The 16,525-nt window shown below is 45.8% G+C and overlaps 1 protein-coding gene across 2 annotated transcripts; it reads right to left on the bottom strand.

The window, feature by feature from the left end:
- Window positions 1-869: 869 nt before the first annotated feature.
- letm2 (leucine zipper-EF-hand containing transmembrane protein 2) lies at window positions 870-12,420 on the bottom strand. 2 transcript variants are annotated; one of them, XM_069707778.1, is made up of 11 exons: window positions 12,215-12,420; window positions 11,615-11,683; window positions 8,648-9,173; window positions 7,361-7,504; window positions 6,265-6,402; window positions 5,824-6,027; window positions 5,593-5,712; window positions 5,154-5,273; window positions 4,525-4,623; window positions 3,816-3,884; window positions 870-2,133 (listed from the first exon to the last, which is right to left on the bottom strand). In XM_069707778.1, exons 2-11 carry the CDS (start codon window positions 11,659-11,661, stop codon window positions 2,077-2,079), a joined length of 1,524 nt encoding a protein of 507 aa, XP_069563879.1. In that variant the 5' UTR covers window positions 11,662-11,683; window positions 12,215-12,420; the 3' UTR covers window positions 870-2,076. The 2 variants fall into 2 exon arrangements, with proteins under 2 accessions (XP_069563879.1, XP_069563880.1); XM_069707779.1 differs by lacking the exon at window positions 4,525-4,623.
- Window positions 12,421-16,525: the final 4,105 nt, after the last annotated feature.

The raw sequence follows: 16,525 nt of genomic DNA on the forward strand, positions 1-16,525 counted from the left end.
ACATTGAGTTGCGGCAGCAGACGAAAGCATCCTGATCAACTCGAGTCATATGACTTTTTCTCCAAAGGTCGGTGACGGATGCACCTCCGGGAAAAAAAACAACAAAAAAAACACCTTTCTGCTGACCTGCGGCGCATCACCCGGCTGCAGTGACGTACAGGTGTGCTCTGTGACATCACGGTGTGGGTACAGGTGGAATAACGCACACCTTAAAAAAAAAACTACTACTTTCCAGCCTGTTGTAAAGTTACGCTTCAAAAACTAGCATTCATTTAGCTTAAATCAGCCCATATTCACTCAAAACCTCAGAGGAAATATTGGCTTTTTCTTTAAATATAGCAGCAGAGCACTAAGCAGAGACGATAAAACAACTAGTCTGATTTTTTTTTTTTTTTTTAAATGTTTTTCTCACCTTCAGGTGCAGAGCTGATTGAAAAGATGGCCGCTTGTCCATCAGTATCAACACGGGATTCATCTGGATTTAATGGGAAAGGAAGGAGGAGACATTCCCCTACAGAGAAAAGGTGCAACTGGGCACTTTCAACTCACTGAGGTGACTGATTAAATCAAAAGAACAAACTGACGTGATAAAATATAGGAAATCTGTCCTATGAAAAACGCAAGCAATCGCCCTTTAACCTTAGGCACATCATTTGGTTTAAAAAAAATAAAAAATAAAAGAAAAAGTCCTTTCATTCCTGGCATCCACGTCTCAACAGGTTCCTGTGGATAAACAGCAACGAGGAAACACTCATGTCCAAAGGTGAGGAGGAGGGTTTCAAAAATTTGAAACATTGTCCAGCACACGCAACACTTCCAAATAATAACGTCCAGGGGCATATTTATGGGGCTCAATAAAGTTATACATAATCAGTCAGAAGGCTTTATTTCACTCTTTTGGAACCACAATACCAAAAATAATATTGATCTCATTTGTGGCTTCAGAATTTAAGCGTCTCCCATCTTAATAATATAATATAATATCTGTATTGATAACATCAAGTATTTTCTCTTTTCAGTTTCAAGACATTTTAGCATCTTAGTGTTAAAACACAGAACAAACACTGTATATGCAAATATACAGATTGCCCTTTCAGTGGCTTCCCAGTGGAGGCGGACTGCAGTTCAGCAGTCACCTCTGGATTTATGGAGTGGACCTGCTCTTAAATGTTCTTCATCGCTAACGACAGACGCAGTAAACTACAATAAGGTCACCCTGTTGAGAAGCAGGGTCGGTCCAGATGTGCTGGTTCACCAGTAGACAAAAAGACATTCGTGACATGTTCGCTGAACCTTTTTGAATGGGATTTAAATGCAGGTTGGGAGCGTGTCGTCTTTTGACGTCTGCTTCGGCACGTCAGCGCGGTCGAGCTTACTGAGCAAAAGCTGCGGGACCAAAAAGATCAGCGGAGATGTATTTCTAAAACATGGATGACTCCTCTCATTTCATAAATGCCAGTTTCAAAATATCTGCAAAAAAAAAAAAAAAAAAAAAAAAAAGGGCTAAAAGAGAAGAACCTGGCCGCAGCATAGCAAACTGTACAAAGCTGCTGCTCCGGTGATGCAAGACGGAGACAAAAATATACATGATATTTACAAATTTACAGGAGGACAGGGGGGAGGATGAAGAGGAAGAGGCGACCGTGTGGACTGTGGGAAGGAAACATCAGACAGACAGTTGACCAGGAACTACTGTGGGCGGTTCGGGCGTCACCTCCTGGTTCAAGTCCTGTGAAATGTCAGGAGAGTCCCAGAGAACGGAGTGCACATGAGGGGGTTGAAGGTAAAAACGATGCAGCTGCTGAGATGGAGCGGGAATAGCTGGACTTTCCTGGGAGGTAACCGGTGAGGGGGGGGGGGACGAGGAGGGGGGGCTTTCGGGATGAGATGTCGGTCCAAAGGAGGCGGAAGGGTTTCATGGAGAGCTTGAACTGAAGGCTGCGGAGATGTAGACTCTCTCTGGGCTGTCATCCATCACCCCTCTTCCTCTGAGGACACGGGGCTGTGTGAGCCAACTCCCTTCCCCCTCTCCTCCCCCTCTCCTCCCCCCTTCAGTCCAGAGACCGCTGCTCCTCTTCACACGCCGTTGGCACTCATCTTGCTTTTCTGGGTCACCTCTGTTGCTGCTTTAGCCTGCGGAGGACATCACAGAACTGAAGTGAAGTACACCGTCCATGAACGGGATTCAGTTTCAGGTGACATGACACAAATTCCTTGTTAATGTTTTTTTTTTTTTTTTCCACTTTCTTGCATTTGTTTTATAGATGACGGACACTAAGGGACAGAAATAGTGGGATGGAGCCTGATGGAGTAAATACGTGTTCCTGAACAGAGGTAAAGAGCAGCGTCAATGACACGGCGAGTGTCCCGACATCTGAAGAGGAGGGCGGTCCTGTGACTTCAAACATTATCGAGCTGTGAAAATAACATTCATGTTGTTTCTGTAGGCTTCAAATCCGATTTCTGTAACGTTTCCAGATTTAGAGCCACATTTTAAATCACATAACGACAAACGCAAAGCAGCGGCAGGTCAGCTGCAGCCACACAAAGCAAAAAGTGGAATAAAGACGGGAGGATGTGTTGACTAATATATAAACTCTCAGCCTGTTACATCACTGGTGGCGTCAGGGACACAATGTGAGCACGCGGCACCTTCAGTCTGCAGCCACGAGGTGACGCTGTGGGTTTTAATCGCATTGGTACAATCACATCAATTCATCAGTGCTGCAGCTTTAACTCGACACCATCTCACAATAAATGCTCACATCACATCGTTAACATGTCCGACGGCAGCGTTTACAGGAAGACCGTCATCACTGTGCTGCCTTAAAAATAGCACACAAAAATCTGACGTCCTGGAAATCTTCGCAGGAAATAACTGCCGATATCGTCCGCGTGATACACAATGTTCATAAGCGAAGGAGATTTAGTTAAATTGAACTAACGTTACATAACAGGCTGTCCTAGTAGTTGAGGGGGGGGGGGGGGTAGAAAGTGTGTCAGAGTCGTCGGGATTTCCCTGCCATGTGAAGACTTGTGTGCAGCGTCGGAGCCGAACAAACTAAAAATAACTAAGCCGAGAAAGAAAGGATACTGTACTGCCTTGAGTAGAAGAGACAGTCGTCTTATATTTAGTACCTGGACAATTGTGATATTCTTTTCAAATGGGGACATTAAAAGTGTAATTACGTTGCATTATGGGTTGTTCGTCGCTTTAATGTTGGAAAGCCAGCGAGTTGTTTTCAAATCTGCCCGTAGCGAGTCTTTTGGGGTTAATCTGCCCTTAAGGTGTTTATTTGGTTTTCATTTTTAGGACTTTATAACGGCTCCTGTAACATGTTCAGCTGCCGCAGAGGAAATAACTTTGTGATGACTGAAAATGAATTCGCATCATTTCTCAGTTAAGCAGCCAAGATTTCCAGCTGTCACTGATCATTTGAAATGAGTCTTGTAGTATCCCTTTAGATGACTGTCTGAGCACTTTGAGGAGTGACGGGTTTATATTTATCAGGTATTTTTAAACCTCACTCTCAGTAACTTGCTGATGTTAGTTTGCCAGTTTGTTTCTGCATTAGCGACGGTGTCTGTCGGGGCTTCGAGTCAGCAACGACTTCACCTCGATCTAAACTCCGCAGGTTTCCAACCGGCCTCGGTTTGTTTCTCCTCTCAGCTCAACCGGAAGGAGAGATTAGCACGTCATGTGAAAGAGATCAAAGCAGCGAGAACTAATTGGATTTAAAAAAAATAATTAAAAAAAAAAAAAAAAAAAAACCTGTCGGTGGATGCTGCAGGTCCGAGCAGCTGTGGCGGCTCACCTGAAGGACTTCGGCAGGAGTCAGAGGTTTGTCCGACACCACGGGAGCCTTGTCTCTCATCTCCTCCACCTGCGACGGGAAAATAACGTCAGATTATCTCGGGCTGAAAATGCCTCTCTTGACCCGTTTGGGTGAACATTTATTTACCCGTCTGTTGCTGTCCTGTGAAAATCACGTTTCTCCCAAAAGGTCAACATCGAATTGGCTAACGATAACCAACAATCTGACGGTTTACTAAACGAAAAGAATATGTTTTGACAAATACGTCGGTTCGCTCCGTTTCACTCTCGTCAGTTCAGTTAACATGACGCTTCAGCTGGCAGCTGATGAGCTCAGCACAAAGACCGCAAGCACAGAGAGAGCTACATTTTTTTGCGTCAATCACCGAATCAAATAAAGGAGCCGTGTTAACGAGCGAGCCGTTGCGGATTTCATCGCTAGAAGACAGAACCGGGCTCGTCGTTTCCCCTTTTCTTCCGGTCCTGACGCTGAGCTAAGCTAATCAACGGGAGACATTTACTGCACAGATCCGAGTCGTAACATTCTCATCTTAATGTCCACAGAGAACGTCAATGGAGGCGTTTGACTAAAAGTTGAACAATTCCTTTAAGAATCCGAAACACTTCCCGCACAAACACTGAAACGCAGCTTGCGCGAGTGTCTGAACGTCCGAACACGGAGCTGCGAGGGAGAAACGGAGCGCACTGACCGGCCTGTCTTTGATGATGAGTGCGGCGTCCGTCAACACGTCCGTACTGACTGTGGCCGTGTTTGTTCCTGGATTCTCGGCAGGAGGAGGAGTAGCTTTCTGCAGAAATAACGACAACCAACACGTGATGAGACGACCGCATCGCCCACAAGACCGCACGGTCAACCGGCTTCGGTTTGTTTCTTGCTCATTTGTTTTGCTTGTTGTTACTTCGGGAAGAAAATTCGATTCTGATCTTCATTTTTCAAGCAAAAAAAAACAACCTAATATTTATTTGAATATAAAAGTGGATAAAATATCTTTGGGTTTTGGACTGTTGGTCAGATGTTAAGTTTAATTAAGATATTAGTTGTGATGGGCATTTTTTTTTTTTTTTTACTCCATCTTTCAAAGACTAAACCCTGATTCAGTTGAATGAACCTCCGGGTTGTGAGGTTGTGGAGTTTATGGGGTTATGCCTTAATGTGATTATGAAACACTTGGGTGTTTTCCACCAGCCAAAGACTGAATGTACCAACAGAGACCTGCGTACCAGCTATTTAACAGCTGGAATGTTAACCGGAGCAAAATGTCCTCTAATCTGGACATTGGATTACTGCGAGACTGCAAGTAGACTGTAAAGGTCGAACCTCGAGCTTGGCAACAGGCGGGATGACGGGGGGTTTGGGTTTGAGGTCTGTCAGGTACATGGCTCTGGAGAGCAGCAGCAGCGATGGAGGAACGTTCTCCTTCAGGTGCAGGTCCAGCCACTACAAGGAAAGGAACATTTATTAAAAGGAGGTCGCTGACAAGACAGAGGACAGTTTGGTACTTGTAACAAACAAAGATGCTCCCAAATGATGGCACGAGATCCCACAAAAACACATTTGATGAGCCGAAAACAAAGTGAACTCCACTTATTTTTTTCATTCCAGTCTCGGACAATAAAGTAAACTTGGTGAGATTTGTATTATTTCTTTTGAACTCTTCAGCCTCAACTGCTGAGAATCACGGGAATCGTTCTTTGGAAACCAGGATCAAGTTTCCATCAAGCGATAAAAAGCAGCAAACGGACATTTGGTTGCTCACCTGCTGCATCTGCTGACGTAGCTGATCGGTGGTGAGACCCAGAGACCTCATCCCACGACTACGACACGCCGCCTGTAACTCCGTCACACTCATGGCCGCCACGCCCTCTGCCGCAATCATCTGTGAACAAACGGAGAGGGGAAGTGAGAAACTGCTGCACCAGCACGACGAAGGGTGACCGCTCGCAGTCGATACGGAGCACCGAGTGTGGAAGGACCTCGACCGTCTCACCTCGTCGTCTGACTTGATGGTTCTGAGCTGCATCATCAGCTGAAAACGCAGCAAGTTGTTTGTGCCGATGGGCTGCAGCTCCAGCAGCTTGCACAGAGCCACCAGCTGGGGGCGCTCTAGGTGCTCCAGCGTCAGCTCGTCCTCAAACAGCTTCGAAAACCGCACGATGTCCTTGGTGGTGGGCTGCTCCCCTGTACCTCGAACCTGCACATATCACAGTCGAGCAATGAAACCGTCGCCAGCTAATGTCGTGCAGCCGACGTGCAAACAAATTTAAAACGATCGAAAATTTAACCTCAAGACCGAATCCACCAATCTTATCCAAGTTTAGTTCTTGTAAATATCCTTTAAAACACACACACACACACACACACACACACACACACACACACACACACACACACACACACACACACACACGTTACCTTCGCTGCTATTTACCTTCTGAACGTATGTGGAGAAGCGCTGCGTCTCATCCTCTGTCTTGGCTTTATTCCTTCGGGCCATTTCAGCAATGGTCTCCTGCAGAAACTTGGCCAGTTCCAGCTTCGCCGCCAGACCCTTCTTCTGCTTCTCTTCCTGCACCAAGAGGACGGAGGAGGAAGGTCAGTTTCTTTTGTTACTGCACATTATAAATTGGACAGTAAATCACAATGTATATATATTCCTCTCTGGTATCTTCAACCTCGTCTTTTAAACTGACTGTTTTTTTTTTAAAATTTCTTCCTCTGCTCAGTTACACTTTCAGAGGCCGGACACCTCTGTGCCGTCCAGGAGCACAAGTGCATATCTGTGAAGCAGTCAGCCGTGACGCCGAGCAGCCGGGGAGTTAACGGAGCGACTGCATCACAACAGAAACCTGCTGCAGCGTTTCTTTTCCAGCTGATCAGAAATGAAGCAAAGGAATGCCTTACTACTGGTATATTAATTACATTTTGCAACAGGGTGACACTTTTTAGCATTTACAAGCAGCATATAAACATTTAACAAATAGTGTATAATGTACCATTATGTAGCTGTAAGCAGAAGAAAGTGAGTATAGCAGTGGTTGACGTATACCAGATTATGAATGACGAGATAATGAAACAATAATTGTTTGAATAATATAAATGTGTTGTCATAGGAGAGGTTATAATTGTCGACAAACTCTTTTAATAAAAAAAAAAAAAAAAAAAGTCCTTGTATTTGCTTGTATTTCCGATATAACGTGTTTAAAACCATTTGTTTAAATGTTGACATACTGCTTATAAATGCCAAATCAGCACACCTGCCTCTGTCACTAAAGTAAACTGCCCAGGTTAGATCAAGTCAGCTGTCTTCATGGCCTGAGGTTCTTAGGACAGCAGCCATATCCATCAGACATTACATAATCACAACGAACGCTCCCGCAAGGTCACTCAGGCGGCAGGGTTGTGTGTGTGTGTGTGTGTGTGTGTGTGTGTGTGTGTGTGTGTGTGTGTGTGTGTGTGTGTGTGTGTGTGTGTGTGTGTGTGTGTGTGTGTGTGTGTGTGAGCGCGCGTGCGCGCGCCCAACATGCCTTTTTCGTCTCTGTCTCGAAGGTGGAGGGCAGCATCTCTGGGAAGAGTTTGAGGAAAACCGGAAGGAGGAACTCCATGAAAGGAACGATGATGAACACTATGAAGGGCACCAGACGGAAGAGGTCAGCACACGTCCTCAGCAGCTGTAAACACAAAAGAAAAACAACGCCGATGTAACAAAACGTGGACGACGGGGGCCGGTATTCACGCCACGGCAGCGCCGTCGGTGCCCGAGTTTGTGAGATCTTTCCCACGTGCCTGACGGTCCTCCTCTAAAACAGCCTGAATGTGGTTTTACCATGGCATGTGCACAGCGTGAGCCTCTGACAGGTTGTCTCTTCATGAAGCGACAGAAAGATCATCTGAAATGCATTTAAAATAAACAGGAGGAACCTCTCAGCACAGCCGGTTAACATTTTTTTGTATTTTACTGATGTGTCAGCCAAGAGCAAAGCGGGAAGAGACAGTTTCAGCTCAAATAAATAAACAAAACAGCAACCTGGCCTGGATGATATTATCTGATAGTAACTCATCACAGACATCATCAGTGAAGTAAGTACCAAATTTCCCCACAGTGGGATTAATAAAGTCCAAGTCTAATGGTGGAAATTGCAATTAAACTAGCAGCTGTCAGGTTTTGAGGAATCTACTGTAAGTCTCCATAACATAAGTTTGTCCACCAAACAGCAACAACAGTTTTTTTTTTCCCCTCACAGTTAAGTCTCCCAATCAATACAAATCTGGGCATTTTCAATGTGACCATTTATTAAATATAAATAATATAATGTTTGTTATGTGTAACGTAGAAATCCATGATCCATTGGGCGATGAAATGTGACCAAACAGCAAACCATGACGATACAAGACCAGCACACAAAAATCAAGAGACAACTGATCTGAGACCGAGCTGTGGAAAGAGTCAGATGGTGTCATACGCTGTGCAGATCGCAGGGTCCCTTGAAGCAGGTTTGTGATTTGTAATAACGGGCTGCTGAAATAAAACTGACTTGACTGCATGATATTGATGAAGTGTTTCTTAAGATAAATATACTGCAGTCCAGTGCGAGAACTACCTTTCACCTCCATTACAAACACACAGCTGAATTAACATGTTTCTGACAATGTCAACAACAACTGAACAGCTTGTGGCAGGTCTGTTGTGTTGGATTAAATGGGTGCATGTTTGTTATCCCGTGTCAGCGGGGCTCTCAGTTCCCCAGATCCCAGTGCCTGGTTTTAAAGGGGTTTTACTTAACTTGCTATAAAGCAGATTCGTGGTCTCTTACCCGTCTCCTCTCCCTGCGTGACAGCAGTTGTCCATGCAGCAGCCTCCACACCATCCTGCCGGCGATCTTGATGTCGATGCCGAGTAACCGGAAGCCATTGTAGTAATGTTTCAGCTCATCCGCAATCCTCTGATGCAGAGCCTTCTTCACGACTGCCCTCTCCTGGACCGGAGGGACGGCGGCCGCTGTGGTAGCGGTGGACGTAGGAGGGGGAGCTGAGGGAGGCTGAGGTGCGGCGGCCGCAGTGTCCGTTTTAGCAGCTGGAGCGGCATCCTGGGTAGCAGCTGGCGAGGCCTTAGTGTCCTCCTGTTTTATGTCCTGGAGCCAAACACCTGAACCGTGTAGAGAGCGGGCGAGCAGGGCGGCGCTGTGGCCACGGCCGAGGGTGTGGTGGCCTCTGAAACTGTGGGGGTAGCGGGAGTGCCTGAGTGGTATTGAGGAGACGTTGCAGGGAGGGTCTACGTGGAGATAAGCTTTGGAAGACAGAGAGGAGCAGCTCTGCCTCTTGGACAACAAATATGGTCCCCTGTTGACAGAGACAAGAAAAACTGGTATTACAGATATTGCGTAATATCATCTGCAGGAATGCTGTTAGAAAAAGTAAAGACAGCATGTTCAAGTGCTCATATATGTTTGATGAAGTGATTGGCTTATTAATAGTACACAACTATAATTTGAATGATTACTTAATTAGTTGCGGGCACATGGTGGTACAGGAGTGCAGTGGTTGATACTGTCGCCTCACAGCAAGACGTTTCTGGTTTCAAAGCTGCAGGTGGGCCGAGGCCTTTCTGAGTGGCGTTTGCAGGTTGTCCCTGTTTTAAGTGTGCGTGTACTCCGGCACCACTTCACAACACCAAACGCTGCTTAAGTTATTGTTTCGATGTAAAAGTTACCACGACAGCAGCATCATAATCATCATTTCTTGTCTGTTGATTTGTTTGTTAGTTTAATTTATGTTTAATAATAGTTGGATTTATTATCATTTGGCCTATAAAATGCCAAAAAGATGAATGAAAAATGTGAATCACAATTTTCCAAACCCAAGATGGAGTCTCTTCAAATTGTTTGTCGTCATTAACAAAGAGGTAACTCCATGAAACACGTACATGCACCGCTCATACAAGACAAGTGTTTGTCTTGATTTGGTTCTCCTTGGCCACCGTACACTCATCAACCAATCACAAAGAAGCAGAACTATGACGTCTGTCAAACAGGCTCCTCGCTGGTTGCAGGTGAGGCATCTTTAAGGATAACTACCCCCATCTGGGTTTATATAATGTGTTCCTCTGAGGGCTTTAATGATTAACTTGATGAGTTGGTTCAGTAGCATCTTTCCAGTTTGAGCATCAGGATGTCAAACAAAACCACATGTCAGAGACGGGAGCAGTTAAAACTGTGTGGAAATGTGTAGCAAAAGGACAAGAAAATAAAAACTAGTGATAAGATTTAAATCCAAACCAAACATCTACTCAACTGGTGAACAATTCTGTTCAAAACAGAAAGTGGGTTGTTTGCACATATTGTTAGTTTCTCAGCCCTAAATGGAGCAGCCACCAGGTTGTTTGAAAACCTGCTGCACTCACAACTACAGCTGTTCAGAAACCACGTATGGCACCGAGTCCTGTTAGATAAACATGTCTGAGAAACAAATCTGCGTTCTTTCCTCTGCAAAATATTTTGGTGAATCATCACACCACATTAATCTGTCTCGAGTCTTTTCCATCCAACTGCTTTTAGTAAAACTTCTTCTGTTCTTGAGCACCATTTGCTGTTTTAATAACATGTTGAGACCTAAGACTCAGATGGATACTGAATCCTGCTGCAGTTTACTCCTGGCATCAAAATACACATGGACTGCATCTCAAGTGACTGTGTACTCAAATATCTCTTCCCACTCTCCACTGCTACCGACATAAAATACACATTTAAGCAGCCTGAGAGGACATTTTGCACTCCGAGAAGCGTTTGTGTTCATACGGAACAACATACGAGCTCAAAGTTTGACCCACAACACCTCCGCATCTTAAATTTAACACACAGTTGGGACTAAAACCGGTTTAAAGATTGTTTTAAGTCTTGCATCGTTTACTGGCCGACAGTCTTCTTCTTTCCTGTCTTTGTTGGCACAGAGCTGCGTTTACTGACACATTACTGATGGAAAAAAAATATTTGTCTCTTCCTCTTGTTTACATTGTGGCTCCGGAAAGTTTCTTCTGTTTTCTGTCTTATTTGCAAGTGATTCCTTTTTGCTTTACTTTCCGCATCTAATGGACGACTCCCCCGTGTCCTTATCTTGTGACCTACAACCAACTCAGTATTACTATATGAAAGCAGATACAAAGGGAATGGGGGTGACTGTCAACTGTTTGTCACACTGTATAAAAGCTGCCCTACGGAGGAGATCTGGGAGCACTGCTGCACACCTCTTTTTGAGTGTACATGTATTTGCTCCTTGCAAGAATAAATGTCTGATGTGTTTGATTTTGAACCAAGCCTCTGAGTAAATTACAATATGGATGGTAACTTCCAAAACAGCATGCAATCTTCTTTTTTTTTTAGAGCAGTTGTTGTTGTTGTGTGTCTGGATCTTACATTTTCTGTAAACTCAATTAAAAAGCATTAAATATAGACAGAAAAGGGCGAATCAGAGGAAAAACACCAAAATGCTGTAAATGTAATCCTGCTATACTTTTACTGAACAACTGTGTTTATGCTGTGTAGTTGCAGCTCGTGTGAGAATTCAGGCTTCTGAACACGAGGGCACGCAAAGTCCAAATCTTTCAAGGCTTGCATCATCAGTGTGTCATGAGATACAGTGGAAAACACTTCGCTGCAGCAGACAGTGTAACCAGAGACAGCCTGCACGCCCAGGGCCTGGTAATTACTGTCATCCGGGGGTTATGAACTCAAAATCATCCGTTCCCTGGTTGCAGACTATAAAGAAACCAGGAGCTGCCTACTCACCTTGATCTTGTGACTGCGAGGAGCACCTGTTGACCGAAGACCGCCATTGCAGAGGCAGAGTAGAGTATTCTGTAAAAGTACACATCCGGTTACAATTCATTACTGCAGGTTGATTTAAAACGACACTAAAGCCACCAAAACTATGAATGGCATCATACGTCAGAGTTTATCAGGAGCACAACAACGGTGTGACGTAACAACTCGGCTGCACACCGGCTGCTGCTCACGTACTTATTTCCTGTGCAATAATGTGACACAAACTCTCAACACATTATTATAATTATAATTAATGTTAATTTAATTATTATTATAACTAGATTGAGCCGGTGTCGCATCAAACGGACGTAACTTGATGCTAAACGTAAACGATAACCTGCAATATTTTTTTTTTTTCTGGTAATTTTCCACTGACGTTATCTCAAAACGTGACATTTTCTGAAAACAGTCATAAAAAAAAAAAAAAAAAAAAAAAAAAGCGACATAATATCACGACTCCAGAAACGTGTCAGAAAAACAGACCGACTTTTACGATCACATTAGCATGTCATGCTAGCCTAGCCTAGCCTAGCTGAAAGGCTGCTAACGAAATGGCCGACTAACCTCCAGCGGCGAGGACCGAGCTACGGCTGACTGGGCGCGGAGAGGCTTCTCGGTGAGACGTCAGTGAAATAATCCATCCAAAACAATCGGCCGAGGTAAACGGGAGCGACGACAGTGACGGCTGTGGTGGTGATAAACCCATTTACGTGTCCCCGTCGCTGACCGTGACCGTGTTGCAGCCTCCCGGCGGCGCACTGAGAGGTCACGTCGGACATGCGCACATGTTGTGTGCTGACATCCGCCCGAGATCGTCTGTTCGGCGAAGATGGATCACTCCTCCGCGGTTTTCAGCTCAGTAAACGTCGGGCGTTAACCCTGAATACTTCATCAGTGGTTTGGAAATGTACGTTTCCTCAAGTGCTGTGTGCTGTTTAAGTTCTTTGAGGTACTTGTACTTTACTTAAGTAGCCCGCTTTCATTCTTTGCAACTTTATATTTCTACAGGGGGGGAAATGTTGTACTTTTTACTCCACTACATTTGTCTGACAGCTTGAAGAGAGGAGGCGAGAGGAGGATGTTGGCCAAGCTGACATCGATCATGCACAACACCTCTCAGCCTCCATCAGTCTGGAGGAGCTTTAAGCAGCTCCATCAGTCTGCTGTCAGACTGTATTTATTTTATTTTATTTTTGTGTATATACTTTGCGTGTGTGTATTTATTCATTGCTTTTATTTTGTTTCTAAAATAATTATTTGTATCTATCTTATTTTATTGGATATGTATTTGTACATTTTCTATTTTGTTTCTTATTGTGTGCACCTTTTTGGGATTATATGCTGCTGTGACGAGTAAATTCCCCCACTGTGGGATTAGATGGCGCCGCGCTAGCGGCAGCCTGTTGCAGCAGCTCCCCTCCCCTTGTTATTAGTATTATTAGTATTTTTTAAACCTTTCTTCTCTCTTCGGAGTTGTTTTTTTTTTCTTTCTCTCGTGTTCAGTTAACGGACCGTAATGGACCGTAATTTTTCCACGTTTCTGGCTGGGGGCTCTGTTATTGTTTACTCTTGTGATCAGCTGATCTTGCTGAGTAGCCCTCGACTGCTGCTGCCCGGAGCGAGGCCTGAGATCCCCGTTGAACTTCGGAGAAGACGGCGGGGTTGCAGAGCCGGAGCTAAGCTAAAGGCGGAAAGGAGGAAATACAAGCCAGCGGTACCGGAGATCTTAATGGGGAACGTGAGGTCGTTGGCCAACAAGACGGACGAGCTCGGCGCGCTGGTAAAGACCCAGAGGGAGTACCGGGAGTGCAGCATCATGTGTTTCACCGAGACATGGCTGCACTCACATCTCCCGGACCACAGCGCGGCCGTACCCGGCTTCAGGACTGTTCGGGCGGACAGAGACGTTGTTCGGAGCGGCAAGAAGAAAGGTGGAGGGATTGCAGTCTATGTGAACGAGAGGTGGTGTAATCCCGACCACGTGTGTGTGAAGGAACGTTTCTGTAGCCCGGACATTGAACTGCTAGCCGTGGGGATGCGTCCTTACTATTTACCGAGGGAGTTCACGTCCGCCATTGTTATCGTTGTTTACATTCCTCCATCAGCTGACGCAGAGGCAGCAGTGGACACCATCCACTCCACGGTGGCTAAACTACAGACTCAGCATCCCGGTGCATTTTTGGCAGTTACTGGAGACTTCAACCACACCAGTCTGGATAAAGTACTGCCAACTTTGCACCAGTATGTTAACTGCCCCACAAGGAACAATAAAACTCTGGACTTACTGTATGCTAATGCCATGGATGCATACAGTGCTACTGCCCTTCCCCCCCTTGGTAGATCAGACCACAACCTGGTCCTGCTGACTCCCAGGTATGTCCCCCTGATGCAGAGGCAGCCTGTGTCCACCAGGACTGTGAGGAGGTGGACACAGGAGGCTAAAGATGCCCTGCAGGACTGCTTTGGGTCCACGGACTGGAATGTGCTGTTTGGACCACATGGGGAGGACATCAACAGCATGACGGACTGTATCACAGAATACAGTACATCAAATTCTGTGAACACACCACCGTACCATCCAGGACTGTAAAATGCTTCCCCAACAATAAGCCCTGGATCACCAGTGACCTGAAGGTGCTTCTTAATAAGAAGAAAGCAGCTTTCAGGTCTGGGGACAGGGAGGAGCTCAGGAGAGTGCAGCGCCACCTGAAGGAGAAGATGAGGGAGTGCAAGGACTCCTACAGGAGGAAGCTGGAGGCCAAACTCCAGCAGAACAACGTGAGGGAGGTGTGGACCGGTATGAAGGAGATTACTGGGTTCAAGGGGCGAGAGAGACAACCAGGGGGCTCCCTGGAGAGGAACAATGAACTAAACTGTTTCTTCAACAGGTTTAGTTCACCACCCTCATCTGTCTCCTCCACACTTTACACCTCCCAAACACCTCTGCTGCCTCCCCCCCTCCCCCCTCTGCGCCCCCTGGTGAACTGCATAGAGCCCTCAATCTCACAGGGCTCTTCCTCCATCGACCCCCCCTCACCCCTCACCCCCCTCTCTGTGACGACTGGCCAGGTTAGGAGACAGCTGGAGAGAATCCACCAGCGCAAGGCTGCAGGACCTGACGGCATCAGCCCCATGGTCCTGAAGACCTGCGCCGCCCAGCTGGCTGAGGTCCTACAACACCTCTTCAACCTGAGCCTGAAGCAGGAGGAGGTCCCGGTGCTGTGGAAGACGTCCTGCCTGGTTCCTGTCCCCAAGAAGAAGACTCCATCTGGCCTCAACGACTACCGACCGGTTGCCCTCACATCTCATGTGATGAAGGTGCTGGAGAGACTGGTCTTGGCCCACCTCAGGCCGCTGGTGAAATCTTCTCTGGACCCTCTGCAATTTACGTACCAGCCTCGTGTGGGAGTGGACGACGCCATCATCTACCTGCTGCAACGAGCTCAGTCTCACCTGGATGGAACCGGTGACTCTGTGAGAATCACTTTCTTTGATTTCTCCAGTGCATTCAACACCATCCAACCACTGCTGCTGAGTGAGAAGCTGCGGGTGGTGGGGGTGGACGCGTCCACCGTCTCCTGGATCAATGACTACCTGACAGGCAGACCACAGTTTGTCCGTCTGGGCAGTGTGCTGTCTGATATGGTGGTCAGTGGTATTGGAGCTCCTCAGGGAACTGTTCTGTCTCCCTTCCTGTTCACCTTATACACCACTGACTTCCAGTACAACTCAGAGTCCTGCCATCTGCAGAAGTTCTCTGATGACTCTGCAGTGGTGGGATGTATAAGGGATGGACGGGAGGACGAGTACAGGGCAGTAGTGGAGGACTTTGTGGAGTGGGCGGGAAGGAATCACCTGCTCCTGAACGTGGCCAAGACCAGAGAGATGGTGGTCGACTTCAGGAGGAAGACGACGGCTCCACAACCGCTGAGAGTTCTGGGAGAGGAGGTGGACATGGTTGAGGAGTACAAGTACCTGGGTGTCTCCATCGACAACAGACTGAACTGGAAGACCAACATCAACGCTGTCTACAAGAAGGTGATGAGTCGACTCTTTTTTCTGAGGAAACTTCGATCCTTCAATGTGTGCAGCGAGATGTTGGAGATGTTTTACCAGTCTGTTGTGGCCAGTGCATTGTACTTCGCTGGGGTCTGCTGGGGGAGCAGCATTGGAGCCGGAGACACCAACAGACTTAACAAACTGGTTAAGAAGGCCGGCTCCATCATCGGCTGCAAACTGGACAGTCTGGAAAAGGTGGTGGAGAGGAGGACGCTGAACAAACTATTGTCCATCTTGGATAATCCTGACCACCCTCTCAACCACCTGCTGCAGGGACAGCGGAGCACTTTCTCTAAAAGACTCCTCCAGCTCCGCTGTCACAAGGACAGATACAGGAGATCATTCCTGCCCACTGCAATAAGACTTTACAATAACTCACCTCTGGCAAAATCCATCACAGTACAATAACACTGTTGACTGTGTTCTTGGTTGCTTGTATATTATATGTATATTATATATATAGATATACTGTATACTGTACTGTATGTGTATGTATATATATATGTTGACTGTGTTTATTGGTTTGTTGTATATAATATATATAGATATTTAATGTACTGTATATATACTGTATGTACTGTGCATTTTATATTTATATTTTTTATTTTACTGCTTTTCTATTATATTATTATATTATTATTTTATTCTATTGTTTCTATTATTGCTCCTGTATGTATGCTGCTGTGGCGAAAAAATTTCCCCTCGGGGATTAATAAAGTATATACCTACCTACCTACCTACCTACCTAATAAAGTCTACTTTTAAGATCATAGTTTTTTTCATACCCTTTCTGTCCAGTGAAAACCGCTTATCTCC

This window comes from Brachyistius frenatus, unplaced genomic scaffold, assembly GCF_029030835.1.
Source record: "Brachyistius frenatus isolate BFR_SWC_R1_liver_20210118 unplaced genomic scaffold, ASM2903083v1 Contig_72, whole genome shotgun sequence".
Classification (NCBI taxonomy): Eukaryota; Metazoa; Chordata; class Actinopteri; family Embiotocidae; genus Brachyistius; species Brachyistius frenatus.

Excerpts from the sequence above, each read along its gene's own strand:
- letm2 (XM_069707778.1), bottom strand. The coding sequence starts at position 11,661 with ATGGCGGTCTTCGGTCAACAGGTGCTCCTCGCAGTCACAAGATCAAG. Across the intron at positions 5,713-5,823 it reads CCATCAAGTCAGACGACGAG|ATGATTGCGGCAGAGGGCGT; the intron begins GTGAGACGGTCG and ends GTTTGTTCACAG. Across the intron at positions 4,624-5,153 it reads CGCCTGTTGCCAAGCTCGAG|AAAGCTACTCCTCCTCCTGC; the intron begins GTTCGACCTTTA and ends TTATTTCTGCAG.